The sequence below is a fragment of the Apteryx rowi genome, unplaced genomic scaffold (assembly GCF_003343035.1).
Source record: "Apteryx rowi isolate R43461 unplaced genomic scaffold, aptRow1 scaffold_152, whole genome shotgun sequence".
NCBI lineage: Eukaryota > Metazoa > Chordata > Aves > Apterygiformes > Apterygidae > Apteryx > Apteryx rowi.
The window spans coordinates 1,617,437-1,633,160 of record NW_020447775.1 but is presented as its reverse complement, the minus strand read 5'-3'; the positions used below and the strand labels follow the sequence as shown (position 1 = coordinate 1,633,160).

General features: G+C 41.7%; 1 protein-coding gene across 2 annotated transcripts in view; it reads right to left on the bottom strand.

Moving 5' to 3' along the window:
* Positions 1-15,724, bottom strand: part of LRP5 (LDL receptor related protein 5) — a 167,078-nt gene that overhangs the window by 76,851 nt on the left and 74,503 nt on the right. For both annotated transcript variants that reach the window (XM_026059155.1, XM_026059154.1), the window contains exons 6-7: positions 5,572-5,968; positions 4,856-5,027 (exon numbers count right to left, since the gene is read on the bottom strand). In XM_026059155.1, the coding sequence (XP_025914940.1) occupies positions 4,856-5,027; positions 5,572-5,968 (569 nt within the window). The remainder of the gene's footprint in view (positions 1-4,855; positions 5,028-5,571; positions 5,969-15,724) is intronic.

Below are 15,724 nucleotides of genomic sequence, written 5' to 3'. Positions count from 1 at the left end.
ACCTTTTGCAGATCCTTGGTCCCTGGAAGATTTAAAATTGCTTCAGGAATCTGGGACTGCAGCTTTTAGATAAGAAAACTATTTATCAAGTGACAGCACTGCAAAAACCCAGCAGAAACTTGTTCTAAAAAGAAGAGGGTGTGAGTAGAGCGTGTGCCTAAGCAGCCCACTACACCAACGCAGGCTGGCTATTCCGGCCCAGTCAGTGTCCCTCTCCACTACCAGCTAGCAGCTCTTCTGCCTACCATCTTCAGCACACACACAGCAGCACACACACAGACACCCCCACATGCCACTGGCCACGTGCTACCTCCTTTGCCTTCTGCAGTAGAGTGCGGCTGCAGCGTTTAGGAAAACTGTGTAGGGACCCTCCAACCCGTAGGAGCCTTCCTCCTTCAGGAGTGCTCAACGTACATCTGAATGTTATTTTAGATGAACCAGGAACTCTCTTCTCTCAGTGCAGCAACTGAGAAAACCACCCAAAACTTCATCAACTTTTATTTTTTTGCTACCATAATGCATTACGAGGCAGCTCACTGCCTACCATCCTACCTAGGCTGGTTTTTAGATGTTAAGATAAACTAGATTTAGGCAGTAACTTGCCCTTAGGAAGTTTTAGGTGCTTACTTGGAAAAAGAAAAGAATCCTAATACCCAGCTAGGTCGACAATAGCATAAAATATTAAACACGCATCCTCGACTCGCAGCCAGCTGCTTTTTGTTTTTGGCAAACTGCAGATGCAGCAGACCTACACGCACATACAGAGCGAATCACCAAGACGCCAGCTGCGTTGGCTAGCCACTTAAATGGCATGTTCTTGGCAACAGAACGCACGCACGAGAGAATGAGTTCATGTTCGAGTGAAGAGTAGCTTCAACGGTAAGTATAAAATACTACCAGAAACGTCCCACCTCATATACCGGACAGGGAGATTCAAACACACTGTAGCTAGCAGGTAGGAAAGCAGCATGAAGCATGGCTTACTAGGGGAATCTGGGATATTGAAGAAACCTCAAACACACAAATGTTTTAAGAAAGGCCCATTAGGGTACAAATACACCAAGATGAGCAATAAGTGTGGCAATACAACCTATCAGATAAATTTCCTTCTATTACAGAACATCTCCTGAGTGCACTCATTTGATCACGTAGCACAATATTAATAAAAAGAAGGTCTACCAGAGACCGGTTTGGAATTGGCCAATATCTGAGCTGTGTCAATGACGGGTTAAGTCGTGCAGTGCTTTCCCAAGCAGACAGGAGAAGGCAAACGTGTCTGACACGTGTTCCAAAATGGAAATTGAAAATTTGCTTTCTGATGCAAGTTCTGCAATAGACATTTATAAGCCATTTCTGCTGATAACATGCCAGTGCAGTTTTAACTCACACGGCTGCGCAAAGCCAGTCCAGAAAGGACTCTTCCAAGCTCCAGACAAAGACTCCTGACATTTTTTCCCCACCATGTCCTAAATGGGCCTGTTTAGGTATTTGTAAATGTCAGAAGGAATCTGTTCATGATAGCTAGCAAAAGTAAATTCCAAGCATGCAGAGAACAGGGTTAAAAAAGGAATTCAAAATAAGACTATTTATACCTGTTTTAATCGGAGAGCATGTGGAACCAATTGCTAGGAGGCCTGAGATTCAGTTTTTGGTGCTAACAATGAAAACTAGGTTGCCAAATATGTAGCAATCAAGATATCTACAAATGTCATAATCCCATGTAAAAAATATCTTCTGTTTGCAAGACCAAGCAAACCACCTTCTTCTCTCAATTTTTCAAAATAGAAAAGAACCACAAAAAAGTAAGTATAATAAATAAAAAAAAAMCTGGGGGAATAAAAATCCCTTACTTTGGCTTCCCTGATTTTCCTAAACTTTGAAGCCAAACTAAATAGTATCATTGGCTTCCCTGTCTTACAGTGAAGACAGGCTGAACAGACTGCTTAACTCAAGTGAAATGGGTTGCACAACGAAGGCCCCAGCTCTAAAAGGTGGAAGCTGGAATGTTCTTTGCCCTGCAGGCTGAAAGGTGAGGAAGGGAGAGGACTGCTCCGCTAGTCCCGGTGCTTAGCCGCTGCCAAACTCTAAAGTTACCTTTCTGGAGCTACGGGGCAGTCTTGCTTCCCATTTTCCTGAGCGTGGAAATTTGAGAGAGCAGAGCTCTTTCCAAAAGCCGCAGAATTCATATATCCAAAAATGCAGCATATACTACACCCCCGAACGACAGGAGAGCTCCATGGCCTTCACAGGGCATGGCCGCGGGTGAAGTTTCTGTTTTTCTTTCCACGGGTATCGGTACAGAAATAGACTGCTAGAGCAGCCTAGCTAGTAGCCTCGTCCAAACGCCACTTCAGCCAACTAGTTTACGCCACGGGAAGAAAACTTCTAACTAATGTTTTAAAGGAGGGAAAACTTTTTCTTTCATTCTGACATTCTGTTTTGGTAATCCTGTTTCTGAACTGATTTCAATTAGCTAGGTTATTCCCCTCTTCTTACTTTCAAATTCCCTGGAGAACTCCCTTTTGAAATTAAAATAATCACCAGAGCTAATCGTTTAGCAGCTTTAGTTTTAAAAATGTTTTTCCACCATCTTTGCAGAGGAGAGGCTACTACTTCATATTAACAGCCCAGCTCAATTAGCTGATGGAAACTATTGCCACCAGATGCCCAGAGCTTAACAAGACGTTAAAAAGAACATTTGTCTGCGTGACAAATCTCACAATCTAATGATAATAGAGTAAGAATTTTTGAATTTGTCTGACCTCAGCTCAAGTCTCATGCTGCCACCCAAACCCTGAAATTCATCATAACCTACCATAACAAGCTTAGAGCGAGGCTCAAAATCCCATTTTTTCCTCATTTCTCAGAAATATGAGCAAACGTACCCAGTGACCAGATGCAGATCGTAACTACTTGATTTCGAAACTAAGCATTTGGGAGAGAAGGGCTGGGGAGACACGACAGGATCTTAAGCAACTCTTTCAGCCTCCTCTGCGAGACCTGGCTGTATTCAGATCCTTCTGCATCCCCTCGGAAGAGCTTCTCTCTTCCCAGTCATCTCCCCAGCATCCTTTTAGCTGACTTGCATCCCCCTCCATGTCTTTACTGCTAGCCATGAAAAAACAGTGAAAAACTACAGCGGTTGGCCTGACAGCGGCACCTCTGTCACTAACATCACATTCAATACCTTACTGCCAGCTCTCTTCTAAACTGTTTGTTGCTCCTACAGCAACAGTTGCCAAACAGTATTTCTGTCCTAGGTAAGAGGCCAAGTTTGCTCAACAGGCATCAGGAGCTGGGTATTGCTGCATCTGTGCTGTGTTTACCGAGATGCCCTCCCGCCTGTCCTGACATCTCAACCTTGCCCGTCTCGGCTGCCTCTAATTAGAGAGATGCATTCGTGCAGGAAAGCCCACTACTATATACAAGACTTCAGCAACTCCATGAACACGTCCACCGAAATTTATAAAGTGATTGTAGATCAGTGTTTCTAGATTACACAGAAACCCCATGCCCTTCTCCATCATGGTATTATCAAGCTATAGCAATTTGCTGAATTTCCTCTCAGTCAAAAAGTGCTGCTCACAATTCAGTGAAACTCCAGAAGTTCATGAACTCATTTTCAGAAGCTCAAAAAACCTTGCCTCAAAACCTGATTCTAAATTTTTAAGTTATTTAATCTATCGCCTTCTGTTCTCAGTGGAATTACCTTTGTCTTTAGCTGTATCTAAGACACGATTTATTTCTGCGGCAGCATACTTCACAATCATTCTTTTAGATTAAGATTAAATCTTAGGATACTAACGGAAAAGAACAGCAAAAAAGGCATCTCCTTTAGGAACATGTCTCTTGGTACATCTCAGGCCTCCCCTGTGCCATTGCCAAAGTACCTGACTAGACCAGTACAGATGCCTGCTTTGATCATATCTTAAACTTAAAGCAATGAATCTCAGAAAAATTATGATCTCCAGGGACAATTCCTGACCTCCCTCCTGGGAGCATATTATAGCAAATGGATGAATAATTTGTCCAGCTTTGACTAGTACAGGAACATGTCTGCATTAGATTGATAAAAGTTTGAGCAGTAGATAGATGGGATAAACATACTGCATTTTTTAAATGTTTCTTCCCAAAGAAAGGGGGGCACAAGGCAATCACGCCATATTCTATCAGACATTCTTCAACAATTAAGAAATATTAAATATTCTCATAAATGTTTATACAACATTGTGAGGAGGATTCCTGCTCCACAGATTCAGAGGTAGAACGCTACACTGTTTTCAAAGCAGGCGGAATAGATTTTTTTTTTTTTTAAGTGTCACAGTACATGAAAAATTACTTCTCTTCCACATGTCTGGACGCCACATAATCCATTGAGGTCTGGAAATACGGCTCTTTAGGGCCTCCGCACCCATCTTCTCCTGTATACAAACCTTGCAYCAGCTCTTTTGCATGCAGCAATTTCAGATACTAGTACCAAGCACCACAGCCAAGTCAAAACACCATTTAGATAGGTTCTACCCAAGTATCCCCATTTGTTGCAAAAGCCTCAGATAAAACCTGAGGTTTTAAATAATTAAATTATGCCCAGTACAAGTGCAGGAGTGTTATCTTCTCCAATGCTTATCCGATGACATAACAAATGTAACATYTGTTGCAAAAGTTTTCTGAACCAGGAGAGCACATGAATGTGCTTCCTTTCTTTCCAAATGTCTTGTTTTGTTAACTATAATATTCAGATTAACAGGACAATAAACTTCTCGAAAAATGGATAAATAGATCCAAGACTTAAACCTGAACATAAGAACAGTGGTTTTTTTCTAAGAATGTACACACCTATTGCTATATTACTCACCTCGATTTTATCTGTTTTTGCATCTCCCCAGTAAAGTTTGTCTTCTTCAAGATCCAATGCCAAGCCATTAGGCCAACCTAGGGACGTATTCACCAGAACTCTCCTCTCTGAGCCATCCAGAAAAGCACATTCTATCTTTGGACTTTCACCCCAGTCTGTCCAATACATGTAGCTGTAAAGAAAAGGAGGGAAAAAGTCAATGCAAATAATGTGCAAGACAAAAATTATCAAGACTTGTTCCACTTTTGAAAGAACTTGCTCACTTTCTGTTCTCCARGTTGGATCCAGGAACAGCAAACAAACCGATTCTAACCATAACCAGTGATGTCGATCTCAGATTTGAGGTTTAAATAAAATCAAACTAGTAAAAATGTGCAGGAGCCCAATTCTTTAATAGTTATGATAATATTAGAGTTGCAGAAAAAAAGATATTAAAACAAATAGGCAACGTATAGGTTTGCTGAATAACATTATACTTAGCAGTCACCATCTATATATGTGGTGCTAAAGGGGTGAAGCAAGGGAAAGTCAATGATTTCCGGTAGAACAGAAGGAACGCTTGACAACTAATATACACACCATCTGATAGTCTGCAGATTTTTATAACAGTTTCAGGAGACCAAAAACAGGACCCCAAGACCTGTCACAGTTCTCTCATTAAAAAAAAAAAAAAAAAAAAAAAAAAAAAAAAANAAAAAAAAAAAAAAACCACTTACCCCATTACAGGATTGAGCACTATTGCTCGGGGCTCATCTAGGTTTTCTGAGATAAGGATCTTTCTTGACGTTCCATTCAAGCGGGTCACTTCAATGCGGTCTGTTCCCGTGTCGGTCCAGTACAGGTTCCTTGCCACCCAGTCCACAGCAATTCCATCCGGATGGTTGATTTCTGTGGTTACCAGAGTCTGTGCTCCAGAGCCATCAAGGTAGGCCCGACGAATTGCCCGGACATCATCATCAGTCCAGTAGATGTAGCCTTCCACAGGATCGTAGTCTATGGCAATCGCGTGTCTGATATTGTCTATCTGCAGAATAATGTCAGTGAAATCTGGCATGTCCAGGGAGATCCTTCTCAAGTCAGTCCTTCTAGCGAGCAGCAGGACTTCTTCAGCACCTGGGGGAAAAAAAAAAACATGCATGGTATCTTTTTGTTGTTGCTCTTCTTCTCAACAAGCTAGCTGCACTCACACCCTTATTTCACAGTGACAGCATCTTTATCTCAGCTGCTAACCTATTACGGAACATAGCGTTCTCTACCCAGAATGACAGCATACACCTAGGTAGTTAAGTGGGGACAACTGATGGACTTTAAACCAGCAGCCTTCCTTTACTCAAGTAAAATTTAACATGCAGATGATTCCTCAAAGACCACATCAACGACCAGCTCGAATGGGTTCCAACCAACGCAGAGGTGCAGCCTGCAGACAGTTAGCTCCAACTTTCAACTTGTACCACAACCTACCACATTCTCCAGTAAAAAACAAGAGCTGCACAACATTAGCAAGCTGCTGTCTCCACAGGTGAAATAGTGCTGGTAGGAATGTTGTGCTGACCCAGGTCTAACCAAGTTTCCAAACCAATATTCGTAAAGTCATCCCTGAAAAAGCTGCTGGCATCAAACCCTGTCCTTGTCCCTGCCATCCCTCCAAGCAAGCAAGAATTGGATTTTTTTTAGACCAGTTATATAAAGTGGGTTTATCCATTGTGGGTACTTTATCCATTGTCAGGAAAGATATAACAGGGAAAAAACTGCAAAATGTTAGATTACACCAGGCTGAAGGCAAAACAATGACATTCGCTTTATTAGCATCAACCAAAGAAGTAATTTGGTGGGTTACAACCAGACATTTAATGGTGCTGTATAGAATTTTCCAGCTCAGCCAACCTCCCCACTAGCTGTATGAGCACATTAGATGTGGTTTTCACACAAAAGCCCTATGGAAGAAATGACAGGAGTAACATAAGAGTATTTCGTAAACAAATTACATCAATGATTTGTTCCAGACAGTCCAAAGAGAAAGCAAGTTGCAAATATTGCAAGTACATCTCATCTGCCCAAAACTGACACAAAACCAACTCTGAGGCAAYAGGATTTTTCTTTTCTTTCCCCTACTCCTCCTCCCAATTGCAGAGTTTCATTGCTGGTAAAAAGGGTGAAAAACAACCCCAGAGCACATTTCAAACACTAATGGAGTCTCCAGTGTTGTCTTCCTGGCAACTTCTTTTATCACTAAGAAAACAAAAATAATCCAGTTGCTTAACACATTTTCCCCCCATTCACCCAATGCATGCTTCTGCTCAAAAAAAGAAGTAAGAGAAAGGGTATCTGTCTTTTTCCTACTCCATTACTAAATCAGTGCTGTGGAGTTTGAACACTGACAAGGTAATTTTTATGGTTTAGTAATGGTCCAAAACTGAGACCCAGAACAAAGTCACTTGCTTCATTTCATCCAGGCATCCAAGCACCAGCAGGAGGTGGCAGCTTTCAGTTCCCGCCAGTAGCCCAGACTGAATGAAAATGGCCAGCATGGGAACATCTTTTGAGCCCACTAAGAAAAACAGAAATGGAAATCCTCATGAGAATCTCCTTCTAGGAAAATGTTTTACCTAGGCATGCGTAAGGAGTTCTAGAGACTCTGAAGTTTAATATATTGTGTATCAAAACCAAATTCACGTTCACTCTGGGGGGCAGACTGTACTATCTGCTTTGGGTTTGGATATAATAGCTTAGTCTCCCAATACCATCTCCAAAGCTCTGAGAAGAAATAGTGCCCAGGTTGGAAGCATATTCTAAGAAGAAAGGAAGGACCTAGAAAAGCAGTGTCTTACATCACCCAAGCAAGATTCAACACCTACACAGCACAGAGGACACGGTTTGATGGATACTTTGAGCTATCTTAAGTCACCGCAGCTCCTGAATGAAGTGATGCTGCCCTTCTCCTTGCCACTGGCTGCTCGTACTCACTTCTGCACCACCCCTTCTCAAGTGCAAGCGCAACAGGTAGCATGGCTGTGTGTTGCAAACCACACCAAAGAGCTGATCCGACTAAAAAACAACTCAGCAGAAATAAAACCATCAGTGTAAGTTTTCAACCAGACCAGAACACGTGTGCTGGCACACAGTCAACGCTAGCTGACAAGGTTTGATTTCCAGAGCATCAGTTGTACCAGCAAACTTTGAGGGAAGGCTCGGGCAGAAGGAAAGCAACAATAATTGAGAGCACAGAAACCATGGGGGGAAACGGGGGAGGGAGAGCCCACACGTCCCGGACAGTTACGCCTATGTGAGAGAGCAGTCGGCCATCAAATTTCCTTAAAACAGATTTTCTAAACTCAAAGGCTGCAAAATAAAAACATTTTTTCAGGAAGAGTTTCTTATGCTTCAAAGCTCTTATCACTTCTTTAGACATATCAAAACTAGTAACTTGTTGCTTAAGTTGAGAGGGAACAGCCCCAGGTGACCAGACAACCTCTAAGGCTTCCTTCTCCCACCGTCCCCTTAGGTAAACACAGCAACAAGGTTTTCATTTTTTCAGTTTCCTTTCTGTTAAGGGACACATGTCAGCAGTCATTAGAAGGCACTTCCAGCAGAAGTATTCATTTTTAAAAGCTTTACGAGTCTCCTGGAAAGAAACATCTTCAACTAAATAAAAATAACGGAATTTGATATTCTACATCATGTTTGGAGATGATGGTTATCCCTTCTGAACAGAGAAAATGAATTAATCAACCATTTTGTTAAAAAAGACTGTGATGGATAGAAATCAAATATGAAGTTTATACCTCCTTTTCTACTGTGCTTCTTGGCTAAATGCACAGTCAGAGAAATAATCTTTAAAAGATTAACTATATATAATGGCAAGGGGCATGAATAAAAGGTGACGTCAGCTATTTTGGAGCATATCAAATGCAATATAAGTATCTTTAAACAGGCAAAAGGCTGTACCTATATACAGACTGTACCTGTATTTTAAAAAGCTATCTGGGACCAAAAGAAGTCCCTAGCTTGTGATTCTGTTCCCTTCTACGTCAAGGATTGCCCCATAACCAGTATTTCTGGGCTACGCTGACATCTCCGAAGCTGGGTTAGAAAAGAGGTCACACAAACAGCTATGCTGATTTCAAACAATGTGCAGAAAATCCACATAAACAGAAAGGGACCATCTACAGCATAGTAAAAGCATTGTATTCAAAATTGACATATAATGCTGTGTTAAAACAAGGATTTCATGGAGCCTGTTCAAATAGAAAGGTTTTTAGATCTGTTTTGTTTCATTAACTTCTTTGCTTCATTTGCTTCTACACTTCTGTTCAGAATCACTCATTTCTGGGACTCAAAATAAAATGTTATGTTTAGTCCAAGCTAGGCAAAGATTCAGGCCTCAAAACTCAATATGGAAAGGAGGATGCGTTTGGTCATCAAAACGTTCTGTCAGACCAGAAAAGTGGGGATACATTATTTCAGTTCTCCTGTCTCCAGAAGTGAGCAGCCCTGGAGCTGTTCAGTTACCCACAGCGCTCTGTTTCACATCCATCTGAACGTTCTGATTTCCAATGCGTTAACGTGCCTGCGATGACAATATTCAAGGCAATGTGACGCGAAGCAGAGACGCACCAAAGGCACACTTGCAAACTGATAACGCAGCAATCACCAATGTTATACGCRTTTCTAAGACGACCAGCGTTACAAGTGTCACTGCACGGGAGCGGACAGATAAGAATAACACGCGTATGTTTTGCCTCTTCGCACAACGCATTGGCTCACCGTGAACAAGGTCAGGCTTGAATGTAGTAGAGGGAGGAACCGCGAGATGAAAGTCTAAGGCCCAAATCATGTCGGCGGATGCTGGCTAGGCAACAGGCTGAAAGACACTGTTAAGAWCCCCCCAAAATCCACAGGTAATAGCAAAGCAGCCTTTGAGGCCTCAGAACAGCAATAACCAGACTCAACTTTATCTCATCTAGCTTTGTCATGTGTCCACCTGTGCCTATGAACACACGCATGCTTGCCCACAAAATGATATTTTGGCCAGAGAGCAGTAACAGGAGGGCCACTACCCCTTGAGCAACAGCTCCACTTTAACTACAACCTTCATGCAGAGGGAAACATGACCCTGCCTCTGCCCTATTCAGCAGCTGGGGCTTGTTCTGCAGGCATGCACCACTCTTCTGTCCCATGGAGGAGCACGGCTGAAAATGAATGTGGACAAGGAAAACCACGCCTTCTCCTTCAGGATTAGGCTGTTTTCTCTGTTTACATAACAGACCACAAAAAATCTCCACTCCAGTTGAAAATCTTGACAGTTTATCAGTAGTTGYACTGAATGCTTGGAAAATTCTTACAATTTCTAGCATACCTTTAACTGCAACTTATGTGGAAAAGAAATAATAAGGAGAATGAACTCCTTGGTCTATTTGAAGTTGTGGCTGCTTAGCAATTTCTGCTTCAGAGATGCATCTGCTTCTAATGAAGCTGAATTATTACACAACCAGTTTCTTGACAGCCATGTATCCAGATCCTTAGACATTAAAAGACATGTGAACAGGGAAAACGTTATCGCAGCATGTCTCATTAAGCCCGCCCCACCATTTGAAGGTTGGTACAAAGATCATTACTGYGGCCAGTTCTGTGATAGGCACAAAAATATTGGCCTGTATCACAATGCAGCCGGAAATCACAGTGTTTGCTATATGCATATTTGCCTTGATTATTACTTTACTTCATTTATTATTTCTGCTAGAAAAAAAGAGTGGACTATGGCAGCAGGCTCTGAGCACAGSACTGAGAGGAGAACCTACCTGAGCACCGTCATGGGTGCTCTCTGCACCTGGACAAACACGCTTCTCTGGCTCATTTAGTTTTATCTCTGCCATGGAGGCATTTTGATTATTAACGTTGGTAGAATGTTTTGAAGGCTGCAGAAGAGTTATGCTGTGACATGTCTCGTATAATATTAAATATAGCCTGTCTAATACAGTTTGCTATTTACCTAGTGCTAAAAAGTTCTACAGCATTTAATTCAATCAGTCTTCAAAAACCTCTCATAGCAGTCACTTTCTTAATCACATGATCAAGAGATTCCCAGCAGAATTACTGTTAAAACATGGTCATATGTAACACCTCACAGTGAGCAAAAGCCTTCTTTTTTTCCTTTTAGAGAATGCAAACTGTTCTAAGTGCTACAACATCACAACTGCAGCAACCAAACACTCCTGCAGAAGTTTATGTAAAGTCTTCTGTGCCAACCATAGACCAGAAAAACAGAAGAAATTAGGTCCCTCTAAAATTTCCATTTAGAAAGCATTTAAAAAGGCCCAAGTCCAAACTGTTGTTTTATTTTTCCAAGTGGTTTAAACTTTGAAATGTTTATTTTTCTCTAGTCTTTTTTTTAATTCCCCCCAAGCTTTCTGCAGACCTTCCATGGCACGTTTGAGTATGTCTAATAGCCATACAAGCCCATGAACTGTTCTGGTTAACATGCAGAACCAATGCTAACAATATCTGAATTTAAAAAACAAACAGAACAGAAAACAAAATAATACAGTTCAAGAAAGCTAATTCTCACTCCCCAAAGACTATATTCTCTCTTTGCAATCAAGAAACCCTACAGAAACAGTTTAAGAGTCTTTTTTTGTTCGTACATGTGATACTTTCCTCCCACACCTAGTAATCCATTATTTTTAATGCCCATGGTAGGTATAATGTTTGCTGTGATTTTGTTGTTTTGTGCTCCCATTAATAAAAATTCATGCTTCAGTGCTGAAAATGGCAGCTGTATTCTATTTGCAAAATTAACTCCAATCAGAGCTGACAGCAATGAAGCAGGCCATCTCACCAGCTTGACAAGGGCCTTTTTTATTCTTCCCTTGGCCCACTTCACATTTGACAAGTGACAAGACATCCATAATACAGTAACAAATGCTCCAATTTATTCACCCAACCTAAACAAATGTAGGCTGCAGTGGTTGCCTTTGCTAATCCATGCCAGAAAGCGCCATGCTATTCCCTTCCCATTTGTCTGGCTGCTAATCAGGCTGGAACAATGCTCTATTGTGGGATTCTCTTCCCCCAATTTTGTGTATGCGCATGTGCATGCATCTGCACATCTGCGCTCAGGCTACTTCCAGGCAACTGGTTGGAATCCCTATTTTTGTGGGAAAAATCTGCTAAACTGTAGAAATGGTCGAGCTTTTAGTGCTTCTCCAAGGAACAAAATAGTAAGCGCTTTTTGAAAACAGTGCATTAAAAATACTTTGACTGTAGGCGACTTTTTACAAGCTGCTTGAGTACAGCTATCTCAGCACTCTTGATAAACCAAACAGATTTATCAGAAAAGCAAGGGATTCTGTTAGTTGAAGCAATTTAGTGAGTTATCTGGCAAAGTTTCAGGGTATGGCAAAAAGGAGAGAGAAGGCAGGGGAGAAAGGAGGGAAGAAAACTTCATTATCCTGCACGGAGTACATGAAACACAGGAAACGTTGCCGTGCTGTTTAATAATCTCGCCAATATTCAAAACAATTACAACACCTCACGCAAGCATTTAGCGTGAGCCACACTTCCCAGGAAAAGTGATGTAACACAACTCACTACAAGAGGTTCCAATCCAGTATCAACAGCACCGTGTAAAGCCCCATGCCTGGAATTCAGCTTCCATTGGAAACACAAGTACTTCAGGAGCTGAAACAAACTGTGGTAATATCTAAAGATACATGGAAATTCTTTTTGTGTGTTCTCCTTGATTTTGGCACCTTAACAGAACCAGCTGCAACACTAGCAATACTCTGTGTCCCAGTTCAGTTCCTGATTTATCGCCCAGTTCGAGCGGAAGAGAGCATTGCTTCATGCTGCAGGGGCGATGGCTCTGGGTTGGGAAGAGCGAGGAACGTACTCTCCTACTTGCCACTGCGGACTAGGAAGAGCCTGTAACCCACATCAGGTTTACCGATTAAAACAGAGACTTTGCAGATGGTGGGAGCAGGCAACCAACCAACCAGAACCAGGAAAGGTTTATCTGAGAGAATGTTTTGCGTGCCCTCACTCAGACAGAACTCGATCTAATCGAAAGGTAAGCAGGCACACGGAAAGCTAACACTTCTGACAAAGAAAGGAAATGCCAGCACACTCACGTCACTCATAAATTACATCATATCTGTCTGCATGCTGCACTGAAAAGCTACTGTCCACTGTTTCTTCCATCATCTCTGTGGCAGACTTCTCATAGCTACTTTCGCTGAATCAGGAAAAAAACAAAACAGTTGCAGACAGAGTTATGACACATGTTCACATGGCCACTGGGGGGGGGGAAAACCCTCAAACAGAATATTAATTAAACTTTACAGCTGATAAGATCATTAGCACAAAACAGCTGACTAAGCTGGATGTAAAGTTTCTCTTCCAGAGAAAGCTGTTGCAACACAGACGACAGTTACCCTACTCCGGTAGTCTTAATATTATTTGACGGGATTGAGGTTCTGTGAAGCAACCTAAGTTTGTACATATCCAATCTTACACTTGTGAACACAAGACTTTATAAAGTTACTACTGACAGAGGACTAGATAATTCTCATGAAGACTTACTGAAACCAGGATTAGTGTATCAGTCATAACTGCATTGCAGCAACCAGAATCAAAGATCAGCACAACTGGCCATCGCTCTACCAAGCAAACAACTGGCATTTTTACAGAGACTTTATCCAAAGACCTCAAAGAGCATGAACAATTAAATCTTACCCCTTATCCTGAGGTCTGCCTATACTATACGTGTGGCATACCTGAACGTTAGATCACAGATATCTTAGTCCCAGCGACTACTTTTCATTTGCACAAAAAGTTAACATTCCTCCGCACAGAGTTCTTAATAACAGCTCATAGCAACCCATAGGAAAAAGGATGGGCCAAGAAAAAGTCTGTGAGGAATCCCCAGTGGCAGAGAAAGGGTACACTGGTATTTCCTTGGAAAGCATAGACCCAAAAGTTGTAAATCACCTATTCTCTGCTGGAGAAATACAACCGTATTGGCTCAGAGTATGAAATCACTGCCCTCAAAAGTGGCTCAGCCATTTTACCGCCTAGTTTTTGTTAAACAGAGTTTTGCTGGTACACCTTCAAATATGCAGTCAACCAAAAACCCATTAAAACCCCTCAAGACACATAATGAACACATTTCTGAATACTGACCAGAAAGAGAATGGTTTTACTACAATCCCAGTTCTCGAGTTCCAATTCCATGTGTTCCCAGCTCACCACGAGACCTTGTACATATTAGTTCCTCTGCACTGTAGTTTCTTCTTTTACACAAACAGGAATAAATACTTTACATCCCACAGGCCCCCTCTGAGGTTAATAGCTGTACCATCCTTTGAAGTTTAAGTGTTAATTATTATGTTCCAAATATTATGGAGCCACAGAAAATTCAATTCTGAGCTAACACCATCATCTGTCCAAAGGGTAAACATCATGGGAAAAGTTGTAAACAACTGTAAATTGGGGTTGGCAAAGCTAGGGAGCGTCTCAACCTTACTGCTGCAGCAAAATACAGAGCTTTGCCAGAGAGCATTTGAAGATGCAGGCAAACTACAGCAGCGTAGCAAGTTATCACTGGGTCTTGGGAGCTTTTCATGTCTATGTACTCAGCCCATGGTGAGTGCAAGATAACCAAGTTTACCCGTAAACCTTTTCGGTGCAGACTTAGGGTGTGATTCACACACAACTAGACGTGTTTATGAGACCAGGACAGTAGTCAATCTGAAACATGCACCAAGACTGAAAAAACAATTTCATTCAACAGTCCTGTAAACTCACTGAAAACACAGCTAGAAGATGACGTTCCTTATAGCATTAGAAAACATGGCTTTTATCCAATGAAATTTTAAAGGCAGCTATTTCCATAAGAGGTTATTTCATTTTTGCTACACAAATTACTCCCCATTTAGGAGGATAAAAGTTGCTACAAGGAGAAAGTAATGTAACCTTTTCATACAGAACAAATAAAATCATAAACATAAACTAACAAGAGCAAGGGAAAAAAGGCTCATGACAAACAAGACCTACAAATGAATGAAAAAACCACTCGTGACATTTTTATGAAATGGAGTAGAAATAGAGGGGGAAAAACGCCTATGATCCAAACCTCCGTTCTGGTCTAACACAAAACACCCAAAGATGAGGCCTTTGACCAGATCATCCGCTTGGGAAAAATCACATCCCAATAGGATTATGAAACTAGTGTGACTGCTGGCATTTAGGGAGATGCCAATTACACAAACCCCTCCTTCAGAGGATGAAAAATTGCATCACCTCATTTTTCGAAGAAGTCACCGCTCGGTCTAACAAAGCGAACAGCGAACTTGGCAAAGGAAGCATAATACACCATTGGGAGGAGCACAGTAGGGAGAGGGGGACTGAGAAAAAGCCCTGCAGAACTTCAGGATGAGAATCTCCTTCTGGTAGCCAGACACTGAGCACAGGACACAAGGCACCAAAGAAGTCAAAGTATTTTCTAACAAAAAGATTGGGGTTTTCCACTGTCGTATTACAAACATAGGAGTGGACAAGGGGGGGGTGGGGGCAGCCATGCAGGCAGCAGTCAAGGCAGCTCTAGGAATAAGAGAAAATAGGATTTTCCTTTTGTTTCTTCATTTCCCCCGTGTTAAACAGAGTAGTACATGAGTGGTCCTTCTCAATACAACCAAAATCAAGGCTAGAATAAAATCAAACCTTATATATTGATATGTGAGATTTCTCTTCCAGCATGTTCCAAGCGCTAGAAGACTCCTGACAGTTACTTTATGTTGTTCATACAATGCCAGGAGCAGCTTTCTCAGATACTTGAGAGCGCTGGTTTACAGCAATTATCCCAAATGACAAATG